Source organism: Colias croceus, chromosome 19, assembly GCF_905220415.1.
Source record: "Colias croceus chromosome 19, ilColCroc2.1".
NCBI lineage: Eukaryota > Metazoa > Arthropoda > Insecta > Lepidoptera > Pieridae > Colias > Colias croceus.
Window position 1 is genome coordinate 3,674,011 of NC_059555.1, and position 18,821 is coordinate 3,692,831.

Here is an 18,821-nt window from a genome sequence, read left to right on the forward strand (position 1 = left end):
TTTGAGGAATGTAATATAATGAAACAACATAATATATACTAATATAGGTATATAATAGTATTTTATTACGATGAACAACACAATATACAGTAATTGTATTTATTTATTTATAAATAATAGACAAAAAAAACAATAATATATAATAATAGAGAAAATTATAGAGCTAAACTATTTTGTGTAGCCTGGAATGCACTCAGATACACTCTGTTCATTTTTGAGTTCGGGATTTGAGGCTCAACTGGTACCTGGAAATGAAATGTCACAGTTTACATTAACTAGCATTGTTCACTTTACATTTAAACTAAAATGCAATACATTTTAATTAAAAGGGCAATGCTGATGGTTTGAAATTAATATCAACATTAGGGCTTACAATAGCGGAACTTGAATTTATATTTTTGGTTTTATGGCATTGAAATGCTTTATAAATATAAATTTATAAAGAATAGAAAAATAACTTAAAACACCCCATGTATTTAAAGTAAATTGCACTTTCCCTCAGTCAATAACATTTCAACAACCAAATATCACCCAAGTTTGTACTCAAAAAAATCATATAAAACCATCTCAGTTTGTTCACAGGCCTCCTTCAAAATAGGAGAAACGTTAGATTATAAATGACAGCCCTAAATCTAAATAAAAAGACCAAAAGTAAATTGGAAGACATCACGTGTCTACAGATAAAAACCTCACCCTGTGTGAATGCAGCGGCAGACATACTGGTATAGCATCATCGTGCAGACTAATCACATCCATTGTTCTATTGAAAGCACTTTCGGGGAAATGTAGGGAACATACTATGATATTATATCCTTTACATTTGGCTTGATATTTTCAGTTTCAATTGCTTCTAACCATTCTCCTTTTCTATTTACACTTCTTGGTAACCTTCAAAAAATGAATTTTTAGGTTATTATAATTTTAGTCCTGACCTGACTTATTTATAAATACATTTTTAAAGTACCTACTATAAAAGCGATTAATCTTACTTAAGTTAAAATTCATATTAGGTAAATTTAAGTGTTTTATTTTTCCTTCTGCTGCTCTTGGCAAAATTAATTTGTTATTTTGGAAGTGTATTCACCAAAGCAACTATTCTTAAGATTAATGACACAGCCTTGGGAGACGCACGTCTTCATCGAACATTTTGCTGATGTCGATATTATAAGTCATCACTAGCACCCAAATTCATTATTTTACTAGAACGAAAATATACAAAATAAAGCTATATTTGGTAACAATTTTACACTGAACATAGTCTGTGAATACTCCTCAATTCAATATACATGAAAATAAGTAAATCAGCAAAGTAATAACTAATATTTCAGTCAAAACGTATACATACCGGTGCAAAGACAAACTTTTCTAGTTTTCATTCTTTCCGGAGCCACATCCCACAATACTGCGCTTTGGTATTATGCCACTATTTGTCCTTGACCACTCTATATGTTTTAGACACAAATGTTTGTCACAATCACAAAAATATTCAATATTTTTCAATGTTTACTACGGAGCAATGACAGAGCATGTACATGATACATCATAATAACGAGAACATAAAATGGCGCCCGGCCACAGTAGGTATTTGAGCTAACTTCAAATGTCAAACGGTATAGAATTAGCACTGACTGACGTATAGTCATATATTTTCACTTAGCAGAATATTCATTAGTTAGAAAGAGACAGTATTCGTTTTATTATTTCGGTATCGAAATGCATGATATTTGTATAATCAGTTGTTTGTATAGAACATTATGCCCTGTCCATAGGATTCCTTAGTCATTGGTGCTCAATAGTCAATATGTCTCTGTCAAGTGTCAATGATGTGTCAACTGTCAAATACCTAGACAAAACCAATGACTAAGGAATCCTATGGACAGGGCATAATGTTCTATAGAAACAACTGATTATACAAATATCATGCATTTCGATACCGAAATAATAAAACGAATACTGTCTCTTTCTAACTAATGAATATTCTGCTAAGTGAAAATATATGACTATACGTCAGTCAGTGCTAATTCTATACCGTTTGACATTTGAAGTTAGCTCAAATACCTACTGTGGCCGGGCGCCATTTTATGTTCTCGTTATTATGATGTATCATGTACATGCTCTGTCATTGCTCCGTAGTAAACATTGAAAAATATTGAATATTTTTGTGATTGTGACAAACATTTGTGTCTAAAACATATAGAGTGGTCAAGGACAAATAGTGGCATAATACCAAAGCGCATTATTGTGGGATGTGGCTCCGGAAAGAATGAAAACTAGCAAAGTTTGTCTTTGCACCGGTATGTATACGTTTTGACTGAAATATTAGTTATTACTTTGCTGATTTACTTATTTTCATGTATATTGAATTGAGAAGTATTCACAGACTATGTTCAGTGTAAAATTGTTACCAAATATAGCTTTATTTTGTATATTTTCATTCTAGTAAAATAATGAATTTGGGTGCTAGTGATGACTTATAATATCGACATCAGCAAAATGTTCGATGAAGACGTGCGTCTCCCAAGGCTGTGTCATTAATCTTAAGAATAGTTACTTTGGTGAATACACTTCCAAAATAACAAATTAATTTTGCCAAGAGCAGCAGAAGGAAAAATAAAACACTTAAATTTACCTAATATGAATTTTAACTTAAGTAAGATTAATCGCTTTTATAGTAGGTACTTTAAAAATGTATTTATAAATAAGTCAGGTCAGGACTAAAATTATAATAACCTAAAAATTCATTTTTTGAAGGTTACCAAGAAGTGTAAATAGAAAAGGAGAATGGTTAGAAGCAATTGAAACTGAAAATATCAAGCCAAATGTAAAGGATATAATATCATAGTATGTTCCCTACATTTCCCCGAAAGTGCTTTCAATAGAACAATGGATGTGATTAGTCTGCACGATGATGCTATACCAGTATGTCTGCCGCTGCATTCACACAGGGTGAGGTTTTTATCTGTAGACACGTGATGTCTTCCAATTTACTTTTGGTCTTTTTATTTAGATTTAGGGCTGTCATTTATAATTTAACGTTTCTCCTATTTTGAAGGAGGCCTGTGAACAAACTGAGATGGTTTTATATGATTTTTTGAGTACAAACTTGGGTGATATTTGGTTGTTGAAATGTTATTGACTGAGGGAAAGTGCAATTTACTTTAAATACATGGGGTGTTTTAAGTTATTTTTCTATTCTTTATAAATTTATATTTATAAAGCATTTCAATGCCATAAAACCAAAAATATAAATTCAAGTTCCGCTATTGTAAGCCCTAATGTTGATATTAATTTCAAACCATCAGCATTGCCCTTTTAATTAAAATGTATTGCATTTTAGTTTAAATGTAAAGTGAACAATGCTAGTTAATGTAAACTGTGACATTTCATTTCCAGGTACCAGTTGAGCCTCAAATCCCGTACTCAAAAATGAACAGAGTGTATCCGAGTGCATTCCAGGCTGCACAAAATAGTTTAGCTCTATAATTTTCTCTATTATTATATATTATTGTTTTTTTGTCTATTATTTATAAATAAATAAATACAATTACTGTATATTTTGTTGTTCATCGTAATAAAATACTATTATATACCTATATTAGTATATATTATGTTGTTTCATTATATTACATTCCTCAAAACTGAAATTACCAAATTGTAAGTCTACCGTAATCCTTATATCGAAGTCAAAATTGAACTGGATTTATCAAATTATACAGGGTTAGCTATCTTGTCCGGCGAGGTTGCTGGTGTTTTACAAGTAACCCTGTATAGGTGTTACCGTCACGAGCAGCCATCGTCATACTTAATTTTATTAATTGGCATTGTCATTTTTTCCATTTGTAATTTTACTACTATGTTTTGTACAATAAAGTTAAAATAAATAAAAAAGAGTGTGTGTTTATGTACACGCGTTAGAAGTTACGCGCCAAAAGAAGTATAACTTCAAAAAAAAATATTAATATTATTTTTATATCGATAAACATAATAATGTTTATCGATATATTCTCGGCACTAAACACCGCCATGTTTTGTTACAAGCAATATGGCGCCGGCCACACTTTTTTTGTAGGTATGTCACTTCCATGTCTAAGCTTCCATGTGATTCCTTATTCATTGGACAAAACCACAGATCTCCCAGCACCCAGACAATATAGTCACAGAGCAAATAATGTGTTAAGGGGCTGAGAAGCTGTGCTGAGAAGACACAATTTTGTTTGACCCAACAGTGATTGCGCTCTCGTTTACTCCCATACAATTGGACAGTGTGCGCAAACGAGAGCGCAATCACTGTTACTGGGCGGGGCCAGGTCGTAGAAGAAAATAATAAGAAAATATATAAAATGTTGTGTGGTTTTATGAAACTTTTTTTCACATTATAGACATTTAACTAAAAATTATCGTATTTGTACGATAATTATCGTACGTATCGTGCGTCACGCGACATGCGCTACACAGACCTAAAAGTTTGAGACGATGTAATAAAAGTTTCACTTTAATATGTGTTTTTAGGAAAAGTGTGAGTCATATGCAAAATAAGACTCGATAGAGGTTCAGGTATGAATATATTGACTTCGTGTTTTAAATTACAGACCCGTAGTCTGTAATTTAAAACAGACCCGTAGTCTGTAATTTAAAACACGAAGTCAATATATTCATACCTGAACCTCTATCGAGTCTTATTTTGCATATGACTCACACTTTTCCTAAAAACACATATTAAAGTGAAACTTTTATTACATCGTCTCAAACTTTTAGGTCTGTGTAGCGCATGTCGCGTGACGCACGATACGTACGATAATTATCGTACAAATACGATAATTTTTAGTTAAATGTCTATAATGTGAAAAAAAGTTTCATAAAACCACACAACATTTTATAACACATATAACACAAAAAAGTAAAAAAAAAAGAGTATAGAATCGCTTAATGATGATTAGGACCAATCTTTGCAACTATTTTCTATCGAGCCGATTTCGTCCAATTACGTATCGAGTCCGTCCACGGTCTTCAAAATGTGATGAATATATCTAAGGAATATATTAACATATTATATTATTTCTTTTATGGGCTAGATTATATATCTTTTCTTAAAAAACTGTTCAAATAACATTGAGATAATATTACTACGTATGGAGGAGACACCACGAACAAAATTTGTGCGCCATTTTTTTGCTCTAAGTTTTAAAAATTATTATCTAGTTAGGTGCTTACCGATGAAAGTTATTCCTTTACACTTTTCCGTATTATTTGTGCAATATCGTAACACACACGAAGGCATATTTGATGAGTTTCACTTTAAAACGAAAAACATTTATTTTAGTATTATTATTTTACAAAGTCAGTTAAACTTTAAGTAATACAAATACAATCAGTACCTAATCAAAGTTTACTATTGGTAGAGTTTTTTCAGAAAACAAAGTGCCCGCGCGCGGGCGACCTTCGGCATCGTTCATTGGGCGCGGTTTTTTGAATTGTTTGATTTCGATATCGATTGTTTTATAATCGGCGATACCGATATATCGGCTTGCCGATTATATCGACCGATATATCGGTATCGGTATCGTTACATCTCTAATCTATATACATATTATATAAAACTCAAAGGTGACTGATATTATATAGTGATCTATCAACGCACAGCCCAAACCACTGGACGTATCGGGCTGAAATTTGGCATGCAGGTAGATGTTAGGACGTAGGCATCCGCTAAGAAAAGATTTCCCGAAAGTCTTGCGGGAACGGGGAAAAACGGGGATGCACGTACAAAGTCGTGGGCGGAAGCTACTTTTAACTATAATCTACCACCAGATCGGCCCTCGTGAAGCCAGTGACCGTAAACGTTGGAAGAGCCGGTGCAGCATCACTGAACGTGCGCCAGGAGCTCGAGCTGGTGAAAGCCGAAGCCAGGACTGTTCACTTGCTGCACTGCCTTCAGAAGACCGCGCCACCTGTACTGGTCTTCGCGGAGAGGAAGCAGCACGTGGACGCTATACACGAGTATCTGCTGCTGAAGGGTGAGTGGTCTTCTCGGTGAAGGTGCGGTCTACTTGGTCTACTCGAAAATTGATGTAGTCTACTCGGAAATTGGTGTGGTCTACTTGGTCTACTCGGTGAAGGTGCGGTCTACTTGGTCTACTCGGTAATAGGTTTGGTCTACTCGAAGGTGCGGTCTACTTGGTCTACTCGGTAATAGGTATGGTCTACTCGAAGGTGCGGTCTAATTGGTCTACTCGGTAATAGGTTTGGTCTACTCGAAGGAGCGGTCTACTTGGTCTACTCGGTAATAGGTATGGTCTACTCAAAGGAGCGGTCTAATTGGTCTACTCGGTAATAGGTTTGGTCTATTCGAATGTGCGGTCTATTTGGTCTACTCGGAAATTGATGTAGTCTACTCGGAAATTGGTGTGGTCTACCTACTTGGCCTACTCGGTGAAGGTGAGGTCATGGCGACATATCCAAGGGTGTGGTTTTATGAAACCACGGTAAAAGTGAAACTGTTCAAACGGTTCCGAACACTGCTTTGTGTAGCGCATGTCGCGTGCCGAGTAGGTATACCTACTCGGCAGCTGCGATACACGTGACATGCGCTACACAGACCAAAAAGTTTGAGACGAAAGTTTCACTTTAAAATGAGCGTGCAGTTACGCCATATGGCGTATGTTGAGCGGAACATAAGTGATGTAGGCGGTGTCGTCTCCATATGTATATCAAATATGTCAATGTCAAATAACTTCATTTTTAACAAAATTGGGTCTTGTCAGCCCCATAAATACCACAGATTAAGTATTAGTTACTACGTAAATAAATACTCAAATATCAATGTCAGTCGTGACCACAGAGCAAGTATGTAATATAGTCGTGACATGGTCATAGGATAAAAGTTTCAATTCAATTTTAATTATTTTCAATATGAATTGATGTTTTGAAGGTGTTGTGGTTGACAAAAATAAAAACGACGTGTGGCACTCGGGGACTGCCGCGGTAAAGCTATTGCATGCTATGCCTTCAAGCCACACCTCCGCCCGTCAGAGTGCGGAGCGTGAGGTTTTTTCGTTACGGAATTTCTTGATTCGGTCCCCGCGCTCAAGGCCCGCGATAGAAGCTATGCAATAGCATAAAAAAAAAAATAATTCTTGACCAAAGGCCATGTCTTGTGTTTCAATTCAATTTTGTGGTTATAGCAAGGTTACAGCTGTGGTTACAGCATAGCCATAGAGGAAGGATGTTCTGAGACCGAGAACCAATGACTAAGGAATCCTATGGACAGGGCATAATGTTCTATACAAACAACTGATTATACAAATATCATGCATTTCGATACCGAAATAATAAAACGAATACTGTCTCTTTCTAACTAATGAATATTCTGCTAAGTGAAAATATATGACTATACGTCAGTCAGTGCTAATTCTATACCGTTTGACATTTGAAGTTAGCTCAAATACCTACTGTGGCCGGGCGCCATTTTATGTTCTCGTTATTATGATGTATCATGTACATGCTCTGTCATTGCTCCGTAGTAAACATTGAAAAATATTGAATATTTTTGTGATTGTGACAAACATTTGTGTCTAAAACATATAGAGTGGTCAAGGACAAATAGTGGCATAATACCAAAGCGCAGTATTGTGGGATGTGGCTCCGGAAAGAATGAAAACTAGAAAAGTTTGTCTTTGCACCGGTATGTATACGTTTTGACTGAAATATTAGTTATTACTTTGCTGATTTACTTATTTTCATGTATATTGAATTGAGGAGTATTCACAGACTATGTTCAGTGTAAAATTGTTACCAAATATAGCTTTATTTTGTATATTTTCGTTCTAGTAAAATAATGAATTTGGGTGCTAGTGATGACTTATAATATCGACATCAGCAAAATGTTCGATGAAGACGTGCGTCTCCCAAGGCTGTGTCATTAATCTTAAGAATAGTTGCTTTGGTGAATACACTTCCAAAATAACAAATTAATTTTGCCAAGAGCAGCAGAAGGAAAAATAAAACACTTAAATTTACCTAATATGAATTTTAACTTAAGTAAGATTAATCGCTTTTATAGTAGGTACTTTAAAAATGTATTTATAAATAAGTCAGGTCAGGACTAAAATTATAATAACCTAAAAATTCATTTTTTGAAGGTTACCAAGAAGTGAAAATAGAAAAGGAGAATGGTTAGAAGCAATTGAAAATGAAAATATCAAGCCAAATGTAAAGGATATAATATCATAGTATGTTCCCTACATTTCCCCGAAAGTGCTTTCAATAGAACAATGGATGTGATTAGTCTGCACGATGATGCTATACCAGTATGTCTGCCGCTGCATTCACACAGGGTGAGGTTTTTATCTGTAGACACGTGATGTCTTCCAATTTACTTTTGGTCTTTTTATTTAGATTTAGGGCTGTCATTTATAATCTAACGTTTCTCCTATTTTGAAGGAGGCCTGTGAACAAACTGAGATGGTTTTATATGATTTTTTTGAGTACAAACTTGGGTGATATTTGGTTGTTGAAATGTTATTGACTGAGGGAAAGTGCAATTTACTTTAAATACATGGGGTGTTTTAAGTTATTTTTCTATTCTTTATAAATTTATATTTATAAAGCATTTCAATGCCATAAAACCAAAAATATAAATTCAAGTTCCGCTATTGTAAGCCCTAATGTTGATATTAATTTCAAACCATCAGCATTGCCCTTTTAATTAAAATGTATTGCATTTTAGTTTAAATGTAAAGTGAACAATGCTAGTTAATGTAAACTGTGACATTTCATTTCCAGGTACCAGTTGAGCCTCAAATCCCGAACTCAAAAATGAACAGAGTGTATCTGAGTGCATTCCAGGCTACACAAAATAGTTTAGCTCTATAATTTTCTCTATTATTATATATTATTGTTTTTTTTGTCTATTATTTATAAATAAATAAATACAATTACTGTATATTGTGTTGTTCATCGTAATAAAATACTATTATATACCTATATTAGTATATATTATGTTGTTTCATTATATTACATTCCTCAAAACTGAAATTACCAAATTGTAAGTCTACCGTAATCCTTATATCGAAGTCAAAATTGAACTGGATTTATCAAATTATACAGGGTTAGCTATCTTGTCCGGCGAGGTTGCTGGTGTTTTACAAGTAACCCTGTATAGGTGTTACCGTCACGAGCAGCCATCGTCATACTTAATTTTATTAATTGGCATTGTCATTTTTTCCATTTGTAATTTTACTTCTATGTTTTGTACAATAAAGTTAAAATAAATAAAAAAGAGTGTGTGTTTATGTACACGCGTTACAAGTTACGCGCCAAAAGAAGTATAACTTCAAAAAAAATATATTAATATTATTTTTATATCGATAAACATAATAATGTTTATCGATATATTCTCGGCACTAAACACCGCCATGTTTTGTTACAAGCAATATGGCGCCGGCCACACTTTTTTTGTAGGTATGTCACTTCCATGTGATTCCTTATTCATTGCCGAGAACTGACAATAATAGACATTGTTCGGTTCTCAGACTCCATCATTGGACTCCATTCAGACTTGATTCAGACTGATTCAGACCAATGATTCAGACTCTCAGTTCTTTGGACTTTGACATTGACATTTGTCAAATGTAAGGATGGAATGTTATTGCGCTGCACTTAGATTTTAATAAAATTATTAATGATTGATTTTTGCAAATGTAAATATATTGTTATAAGATTCTCTAATTAAAGTACCAAAAATGCAATTGACTTACAGAAAATTATTTCAGAGCAGCTTAATTTTAAGGCAAATTGTTTATGTTCCTTCTTACAAACCACCAAATGAGAAAGATTTCAATAATCTTTTAAATTTTTTATACCAACATAATAAAATTTTAATTCTGACGGGAGCTGGTATATCCACAGAATCTGGTAAGATAGTATTTTATAATAATTCAGTGTTTACTTTGAAAAATCATGAAGAAATTTTTTAAATTTAATTATTTTTATTGGAAATATTAATCAAACGTTCAAAGGCATACCTGACTATAGATCTGAAGAGGTGGGCTTGTACGCGCGAACTAATCACAAACCAATACAATATCAGGAGTTTGTTAAATATCCAAAGGTGAGGCAGAGATACTGGGCTAGGAATTTTATTGGATGGCCAAGATTTAGTTCTATACAACCAAATTCTACACATTTTGCCATCAGGGATTTGCAAAAGGTAAATTTAGTAAACCTTATTTTATTAAATAGTATTCAACTTAAAAAGAGAAATTTATGTATGTTACTAAAGATGGTTTATATTTTAGGCAGACAAAGTAACATCAGTTGTAACACAAAATGTGGACCGGTTGCATCATAAAGCAGGCTCAGATAATGTAATAGAGCTGCATGGTACAGGGTATATTGTGAAATGTCTTAATTGCCCATATGAAATAGATAGATTTAAACTGCAAGAGGAATTGTTAAGGAACAACCCAGCTATGGAGAGCAACTTTGGCATGATTAGACCTGATGGAGATGTTGAACTTTCTAAGGTTTGTTAAAATTTTAATAGATAATTTATCAATTCTGGTTTATATGGGCTCTTGCTTGGTCTCAAAGCAAGAGCTCAGTAATTCTTGAGTAATGTGTAAAGTCCTATTGCTAATTATTGTAATATAAAAATATTTTGTGTCATGTCTTTACAAGTTTATGTTGAACTATCTATAGAGTACAATATACCACAATATCCATTTATTGTTATTAAACAAAATAAATGATCAGCATTTTCTTTCAGGATCAAGTAGATAACTTCCAGACACCTCTATGCCCTAAATGTGAAGGGCCACTAAAACCAGATATAGTGTTCTTTGGAGACAATGTGCCAAAAGCAAGAGTGGAAAAAGTTAAAAGTGAAGTAACAAACAGCGATGCTATATTTGTACTCGGTTCTAGTTTGACTGTGTACTCTAGTTATAGAATTATACTACAAGCCAAGGAGGAAGGAAAGAAGATAGCTGTTCTCAACATAGGACCTACACGTGCTGACGATATTGTTGATATCAAGGTCTCTACTAAGTGTGGAGAAATATTAACAGAGCTTTGTAATAATGTATGCACTTGACATCTATTATAATGGAATAATAGGATAATATTTATCAGGACATTGATGCAATATTACCTCTTATAGGATAAGAATATGTTGAATAAAAAAGTAATGGCATTTCTTTTTTTTATTTTTATAAAAAGAAGAAAGAATAGATTACAAAATTCTTATTTTAAATAAAAAAGTTACGAATTAAGGATCAACTAAAATTAATAATTTACAAAGTATGCAAGTTACAGATACAGAAATCAGAATAGCTTAAAAGATTAATCAAATAATTAGACTTCTCATAAAAAGCGAAATCAAATATTCAGGCTTTTGTATGAATCATTATAACACATTTTTATATTATATTGTACTTGTAAATTTAACTCTTTCTATGACTAAACTGATATTACTTTTGTCAATATCGCGCTTTTCTGAGAAGTTTCTTTTTTATAAAGAAAAATAATGTATTTTGGAGATCATATAAAAACATGATTCTAATGCAGTATTGTTATTTATACAAGGCTGCGTTCACAATATTATTAATTACATAGAATTAATGATTTTACAGTAGGTAGATATTAACTAAAACTTATGTAATTCCTTGTTGTAGGCCAAATTCAATGGATAATTAATTATGATTTTTTTCGACAATTAAAAGCATACTTTTACTAAGGCCTTATTGCCCACCCAATAATGCTTTCATCAATTGACTATTGCAAGACGAATGCTTGCAACTTGCATAGGAACAATCAAAAGTGTTACTGCTTGTGGAAATAATTACTACGTGGACAATAGGCCAGACGCCCTCATTCTCATATGAATTTATGAAATACTGCATCACCAATTCAATATTCAGAACTATATGATATTGAATCTTTGAAAATAGACCAAAAATTAAAATAGCCATGGCTGAGTGAGATAGCTAGATTTATATTCCTATTTCATTCATGAATCAAGTAAAACATAGTTATTCCAAATACTTTTCTAGTCACATCCCTTTCAAATAATATTAATTTATTGAGAAAGTCTTAAATATTATTAACGCTTATCCAAACAACTACTACGCTTCCTAAAAACAATGACACGACTTAATTCAGAAAAGTTTACTCTATCAAGTTTCGAGAGATAGAAAACTAATTGTTACATTTTAAATTAATGAAAAGGTAACCTTAACCTACAAAGTCATTTGAACTATATTTACTAGTGCTTAAATCTCAAATTTCAACAGCAATCGAAGTAACCTATATTTGGATTGATTGGTCTCGTAGTAGTTAAATTCTAATTAAGAGTTGCAAGTTGAAATGTAAATGTGGTATATTTAAAAATCTATTTCGCATATTATTATATGTGGGTTGCTAATAATAATTAGGCACAGTTTAATCGCCATGTCAAAAAATTCTTACAAAAAAATCATTTTTCAAATCAATGCAGTTAATTTAAAATTTACGATTATATTCACAAACTTGACAATCAAGTGATTTATTATTTATGTTAATGTCAGCGATTACTACATACATACATAGATATATGTATGATATTTTACATCAATGAATTTGTTCGATACAGTAAATAATGAAGAAAAATATATGAAATGAATAGCTTCAAGTTTTCTCGATTAAATCTAAATATTCACCCACAATACACAACATACACTAGGAACTAGACATTACCAACTATTTTAGTTTACGGAGCATCTGGCAGTGTTTTATCACATACTGCATTTTTATGCTAAATATTTGCAAGTTCAGTGTTAGTATGGTGTTAGTACGGAATTTTCGATTTGTATTAAACATATTTCACATTTCAATAAGTTAGAACTTGGTTATAATTAAATCGATTACAGTCAAGTTCTAACAGAATAAACAAATTAGTATTTTTTTTTCGTAAAATAATGAGATACCTAGCAAATTATTTATATAGTTGTAAGGTAATTGAAATAAATTAATACAATAATCAGAAAAGTTGAACGATAGAAGTGTTTTATGGTTATAAAAATTATACAGTAATCCTCTGTTCTTTTAAAAATGGTTTTTTATTCTATAAAATAACACATAAATCACAGCATAGAATAACATATTCGGAAAGAAATATGAATGATCAGATGTAATAATATAATGACTGAAGAAAACAAGGTTAATTAATTAGAAAGGGGATCCGAAAAGATTTTATGTAGCAAAATTATAAATATAGGAAGTTGTTATGACAGGATTAACGATAATTCTTACTAGTTAAGTACCATTATCCTACTTTTTATAGTGATTCCTCTTTCTAAATAACCTTGTTTCGTTTTACATTCAACAATTCAAAAACCTGCCAACATTTTCCCACTAATGCAAAAAACTGATTAGCTTGAACTACATATGAACAAAACCATACAATTTTCTATAAACCACATCATATTACTATAGCTTGACCGCAGTGGCTGTAGGGCTGTATAGATACTTGCGCGGCGAGGCGGGGGAGAATACCGGACATTCCGTTTCTTTCTAACTCATAACTCGTGCTCTTTCTTACCCCCTCCCCGCCTCACCGCACATACACACCCACCCTACAGCCACTGCGGTCAAGCTATAGTAAACTAATTTTAAGTTTCGTCACTTATTCTATCATTCAACTTTCGTCATTACGATACACACTGAATATATAAAACCTAGTACGATAACTCGCACACAAACAATTTGCTAACAAAAGGGTCACGCAATGTACTTTAGTCACTCATAGCTTAAACTGTTACACTTGGCAGTCTTAACATCACAAAACAATTCCACATTAAAATGTTTTGTCACTAACACAAAGACAATCAGAAAGTTAATACATACTTACAAATGTATAGCTGAAGATTGTAATAACAATTATTATTCTTCAATCACTTTAATAAGAAAGAGATGAGCTTCTAAATATAAAAAAATGAAGAATTACATAAATATAATAATAATTTGCCTGCAAAGTTATTAATACTATAAAGCTTCAACTAAACTCCTTCCTTTTATCATTTAAAAGTGTTCCTATATAATAAAACTGAAGAGTTTAATTTGCTTTGAGAATGTCAGGAACTATGGGCCCGATTTAAAAAATTATCTCACTGTTAGATAGTACATTTATCAAGGAATGCTATATTATATCATTGCTAATACAGAGGAACAGAGTAATGCGGGTAAAACCGCGGTACCCAGCTAGTAAAACATTAATCAACAACAATTACTTACATCTCCAGCTATACATTTGAAGTACCAGCATTACTTAAACGTTCACTATTACAATGTTACTGTAGGAGACATTATAAGAAGTAGTCCGGTTGCGGCTTCTTGGAGGGCACGCCTCGGGACTCTTGGGGTGCCGCTTCGAATATCGTGAACTCGCGTTGGAGATTCTCGTTCAGTTCTAAGATTGCTGCTACGTTACCACATCTGGAATACAAATTAAAAATATTTCAATAAATTAAAAATACATATTTACCTTGGCATCACGCGTGAACAGCTCAACCGATTTTACTTATTCATTTTTTTGTTGCGTTCTTTATTTTAAGGAGGAGAATTTTATGAGAGAAAACCTTTATAAAAATTGACCAAAAATTGGGATAATTAAGTAACTTAACAGTCAATAAACCATTTGCGAAAGCAACAGTGTTTATTTGTTGCAATTAAAAATATTTTTTCATAATAAATGAAAATTTACTTCCGTTTTTATAATAAATAATATACAATCGGCAATTACATTATTCAGATCAAAAAAATAAAATTCAGTTTCACTGTAAACTAACAACTTCTAGAGTTTAGAGCTAAACTTCTAGAGCTTTGGCAAACACAAACAAAAATATTATATGAAAATTCAGATAAAAAGTATCTCCAAACTGACCTATAACAATAATTAGGCGCAGACCACACGGTGAGCACCGTCTCGTTAAAGTGCCACTTATACCCCTCCATGACAAGTTGATGCGCGCGGCATATCATGTCGATGTCGTTGGATACGTTGAATTGGGCTACCACGTCTGAGCCGAAGAGGTAACCCGCGCCTCGTGGTGATACACCCCAGCCTTGGGTATCTGATGATAGATAAATCAATGGTATAGACTATAGAGTAATCTATAGACAAACATTTGTAAAAAAAAAATGGTAGAGATGTTTCTTAATTTTGGATTTTATCTTTATCTGTACAAATTCATAGATGTAAGAATTTCTAAAAAGAATGTTATGAAGAGGAAAGTTTTTATTAGCTACAATTATTAACAAAAATGAATTGATTTTTTGACGTGACAACGTCTTATAAATTGGTTTGCCGGGTAACACTTCAAGAAACTGCGTTACGCTCCGCTCACGTTATGCGCTCACAATGAGAGCGAGTGAGAGGCACGCGTCCCTTCCACTCGGGCATGGTTAGTCCGCCTAAGAGCGAGAGAGACAGACATAAAAAGTCGTTGTCACGTAAAACTTTCGCCCGTATACCGACTTTACAGGCAACCCAATTTTTTTAAAAATCAGAAAGCTACATTTGTACCAATAAACATACACAGTGCAGTAAGCAAACACAAATAATAGAGAAATACATCTGCCAACTGCCACATCACTACATAGTATAAAACAAAGTCGCTTTCTCTGTCTCTATGTCCCTTTGTACGCTTAAATCTTTAAAGCTACGCAACATATTTGATGCAGTTTTTTTTAATACATAGAGTGATTCATGAGGAAGGTTTTAGTATATAATTATTAGGTTTTTGACAAAGCGGGCGAAGCCGGGGGCGGTAAGCTAGTAATAAATAAGTGAGAAATACATCATCCCAATATAAAACTTAAAAAAACCTTACTTCAAAATTAATAACCTAACACTACAAGACAATAGTTAAAATACCTTCAGGGTCACTCCACAACAGATCGCACATAGGTCCATCATGTGGCACCTCCTGCTTGCGGTCGATAGTGCGAATCTGGTCCAACGTCTGTATGGATGGACTCAGACCGCCGTGCACGCAGAATATCCTGCCGTCTATTATAGCTGACAATGACAGGTAGTCGAATATTTCTGTGCAGTACCTGTGAATTGGTTTGAATGTAGAAAATATGTAGAAATCGCACAAATTGTAAGTGGAAGGTACTTAAAACAAATTGACAGCTGCATTGCTGCCGGTATTATCTGTATTAATTCAGGAAAAGTTGGACTGAAAAGTTCTGTGAAATCTGTAGATATGTATCAAATTGTGTTGTAAAGAGCTAATCAATAGTTCTTGGTTACTAATATTTGTGGGCCTAACAACATACACATGATGAGTTACATATACATAATTTTTTCACGAAAACGTTTTTAATATAAACCAAGCACCACTGTATAAAAATTATTATTATTTATTTTATTAGTTTGTCTGGAATTAAATATGTAAGAAAGCTCAGATAGAAAAATTGCTATGAATCTAATTAATAATTATTAATTAGACATGCATTTCAGATTTACTTACTAAAGAAAATATCCAATTAACAATATGTATCAATTTATAGAAATGATGAACAATTAGTAGATATCAAATATAAATGTTTTATTAATTAGGCATGTGGCAATATGTTGTTTTAATACATAAATAATACTTTCTTTGATAATCTATAAATACATTTAAGCTCACAATCAACAAGTGATTGGATTTTAATTTGTTGTCACTATTTAAAGTGAAGGTAAAACATTTGACCATCAATAAGGTTAAATAGCGGCATCATTATAATTTGAAGAGGTTGCCAAAACTATGATCAACTATTAATTATCCTACTATAATAATATTCATGCAAAAGTTTGTGAGGAATACTAGTGAACCAATTACAATGAAATTTAGCACACATACAGAGGGTAATTTGAATTAACATGGATCGGGGACTATGCAGGTTATTCTTTGAAAATGCGGCTGCAGGCAGAAAGCTAGTAACTAAATAATGCACCATACATTCTCTTTTCTATGGTTTTCTACGGTTTCTATGGTTTTCAAACCAGATAAATTTATTTTGTTTCTTTTTCCTACCTTATCATTTTATAAGAACAGTTTTTTTATGTTATAACATAATAAAAAATCTGTTACTGTACTGTAACTGTGTATGAATACATATAAGCTGACATGGCATTTATTCTTCTAGGTCGGACATAGTACAAAACATAATATAAAACTTGTCCTAAATATTCCTCGAACATATGCACAAAAATATTAGTAAAGATATTGGAAAGATTTGGTTACAAATATCATCACTTGAGAATGTAAGATATAGATATTATTATTATGCTGTTACTTGCAGTGTTCATGACCTTATTATAAAAATACAATTAGTATGAGTCATATATTCATATATCACTCACCTCCAAACAGTAATGGAACCATATTTTCTTAAGCATTCATCATAAAACCCATACACTTGTGTGATCTGTCTTGACTCATGGTTACCTCTAATTAATGTAATGCGATCTGGGTATCGAACCTGTAATATTGAACTTTGTAAAACAGTCTCAATAGATGTTAATATCAAGTATAATGTCTATGGAAGAACATCTTTTTTCATAAGTTATGAAAAAAGATGTCCTTATGAATCATAACAACTCTATCCAAAACATTATCACAAAAATACCTAAATAGATTCAAGAATTTTTATTTTTTGCATTATCTTCATTGAAAATACATAGTATTTATTTCTCATTTTTTTTCTCCACATATGATTGAAAAAATATAGATCCATTCATATTAATTCAGAAATGCAAATATATCTTTCATATTTCAATATAAATAAACAAATGATCCATACCTTCAATGCGAGAAGTAATAAAAATGTCTCTACAGAATAGAATCCTCTGTCAACAAAATCTCCCATAAATAAATAATTTGTCTCAGGTACATCACCGCCAACTTTGAATAATTCCTTCAGGTCATAGAATTGACCGTGAATATCACCACACACCTAAAAAATTTCAAATATTAAAGTGTTGACTTATTTTTGTTATGTATCAAGTAAATAATTAAATAATGTAGCAGTAAATAAACTATAAGTATATTTTTTTGATGTGTTATCATTTAGTATACAAATGTTACTTTACAAAATGAAAATGCCATGTTGTAGACGCAAAAAAGTTCCAAACAAAAACATTTCTCGATAGGTAAATACCTAGTGAAAGTGTATGTTATTTCATTAATCCACCTTTATAGTAATTATGTAATACGAATGAATTATAAAAATATAAATTGAGATACCGTGACTGGAGAATCTACTCGTTGAACATTGCTTTCTTCTACAAGTATTTCGCGGGCCTTCGCACACAGTGCTTTAACCTCGCCCTCCATTATTATTTCACATCTTTTCAATTGCTCAATTTGTCGATCGAGATCACTTGTATCAGACATTTTGTATTCTTGAATGCTTCTGAATCTAAAACCAAACAATGGGTAGAAAAAAAGAGGGTAAAGTATTGAAAAAAATGTTCTCTTCACTTCACAACGTTGTCATTATGCCAACGAACAATGTTATTCTAAATAAATTATAGTTGAGGTTATAGCATTTTACTTACAAAATAAAATAATTTTATAATATTAAAATCAAAACATCTAATGTCTTATGTAAAAATGTTTATTTTCTATGCTTAATTTAAACTTAGTCCAATACTATTATTTTAATTACAAAGTACAAACAATCACAATTCATATTCACGAAACGTCTATATTTTTGGGTATAGACTATAGAGTAGAGTGCCGATAGTTTTGTTACAAGCATCAAGCCAAAAATCAAGTTCCCAGATCGCTATT

General features: G+C 32.4%; 2 protein-coding genes and 3 long non-coding RNA genes across 6 annotated transcripts; 3 read left to right on the forward strand and 2 right to left on the reverse strand.

Annotated features, from left to right (window-relative positions):
* Positions 1–85: 85 nt before the first annotated feature.
* On the reverse strand, positions 86–1,361 carry LOC123700073. The gene is made up of 3 exons (XR_006752594.1): positions 1,346–1,361; positions 694–888; positions 86–245 (listed from the first exon to the last, which is right to left on the reverse strand). It is a non-coding gene; the product is annotated as an uncharacterized LOC123700073 (long non-coding RNA).
* A 750-nt stretch (positions 1,362–2,111) lies between these two features.
* LOC123700074 lies at positions 2,112–3,552 on the forward strand. The gene is made up of 3 exons (XR_006752595.1): positions 2,112–2,294; positions 2,752–2,946; positions 3,394–3,552. It is a non-coding gene; the product is annotated as an uncharacterized LOC123700074 (long non-coding RNA).
* A 4,087-nt stretch (positions 3,553–7,639) lies between these two features.
* Positions 7,640–8,941, forward strand: LOC123700072. 2 transcript variants are annotated; one of them, XR_006752593.1, is made up of 3 exons: positions 7,640–7,681; positions 8,139–8,333; positions 8,782–8,941. It is a non-coding gene; the product is annotated as an uncharacterized LOC123700072 (long non-coding RNA). The 2 variants fall into 2 exon arrangements; XR_006752592.1 differs by lacking the exon at positions 7,640–7,681 and adding an exon at positions 8,000–8,037.
* Positions 8,942–9,628: 687 nt separating this feature from the next.
* Positions 9,629–11,191, forward strand: LOC123700100 (NAD-dependent protein deacylase Sirt4). The gene is made up of 4 exons (XM_045647222.1): positions 9,629–9,912; positions 10,017–10,207; positions 10,296–10,523; positions 10,766–11,191. The coding sequence occupies exons 1-4, from the start codon at positions 9,741–9,743 to the stop codon at positions 11,090–11,092; spliced, it is 918 nt and encodes a 305-aa protein (XP_045503178.1). The 5' UTR covers positions 9,629–9,740; the 3' UTR covers positions 11,093–11,191.
* Positions 11,192–11,972: 781 nt separating this feature from the next.
* LOC123700099 (serine/threonine-protein phosphatase 4 catalytic subunit) lies at positions 11,973–18,741 on the reverse strand. The gene is made up of 7 exons (XM_045647221.1): positions 18,587–18,741; positions 18,273–18,447; positions 17,830–17,982; positions 17,390–17,508; positions 15,911–16,092; positions 14,918–15,107; positions 11,973–14,469 (listed from the first exon to the last, which is right to left on the reverse strand). The coding sequence occupies exons 2-7, from the start codon at positions 18,420–18,422 to the stop codon at positions 14,340–14,342; spliced, it is 924 nt and encodes a 307-aa protein (XP_045503177.1). The 5' UTR covers positions 18,423–18,447; positions 18,587–18,741; the 3' UTR covers positions 11,973–14,339.
* Between the last annotated feature and the right edge of the window lie 80 nt (positions 18,742–18,821).

Coding starts and splice junctions, on each gene's coding strand:
- LOC123700100 (XM_045647222.1), top strand. CDS start 9,741: ATGCAATTGACTTACAGAAAATTATTTCAGAGCAGCTTAATTTTAAGG. Junction 9,913..10,016: donor TGGTATATCCACAGAATCTG/GTAAGATAGTAT, acceptor AAACGTTCAAAG/GCATACCTGACTATAGATCT. Junction 10,208..10,295: donor CCATCAGGGATTTGCAAAAG/GTAAATTTAGTA, acceptor TTTATATTTTAG/GCAGACAAAGTAACATCAGT.
- LOC123700099 (XM_045647221.1), bottom strand. CDS start 18,422: ATGTCTGATACAAGTGATCTCGATCGACAAATTGAGCAATTGAAAAGA. Junction 17,509..17,829: donor TATTACTTCTCGCATTGAAG/GTATGGATCATT, acceptor TCAATATTACAG/GTTCGATACCCAGATCGCAT. Junction 15,108..15,910: donor GTTGTGGAGTGACCCTGAAG/GTATTTTAACTA, acceptor ATCTATCATCAG/ATACCCAAGGCTGGGGTGTA.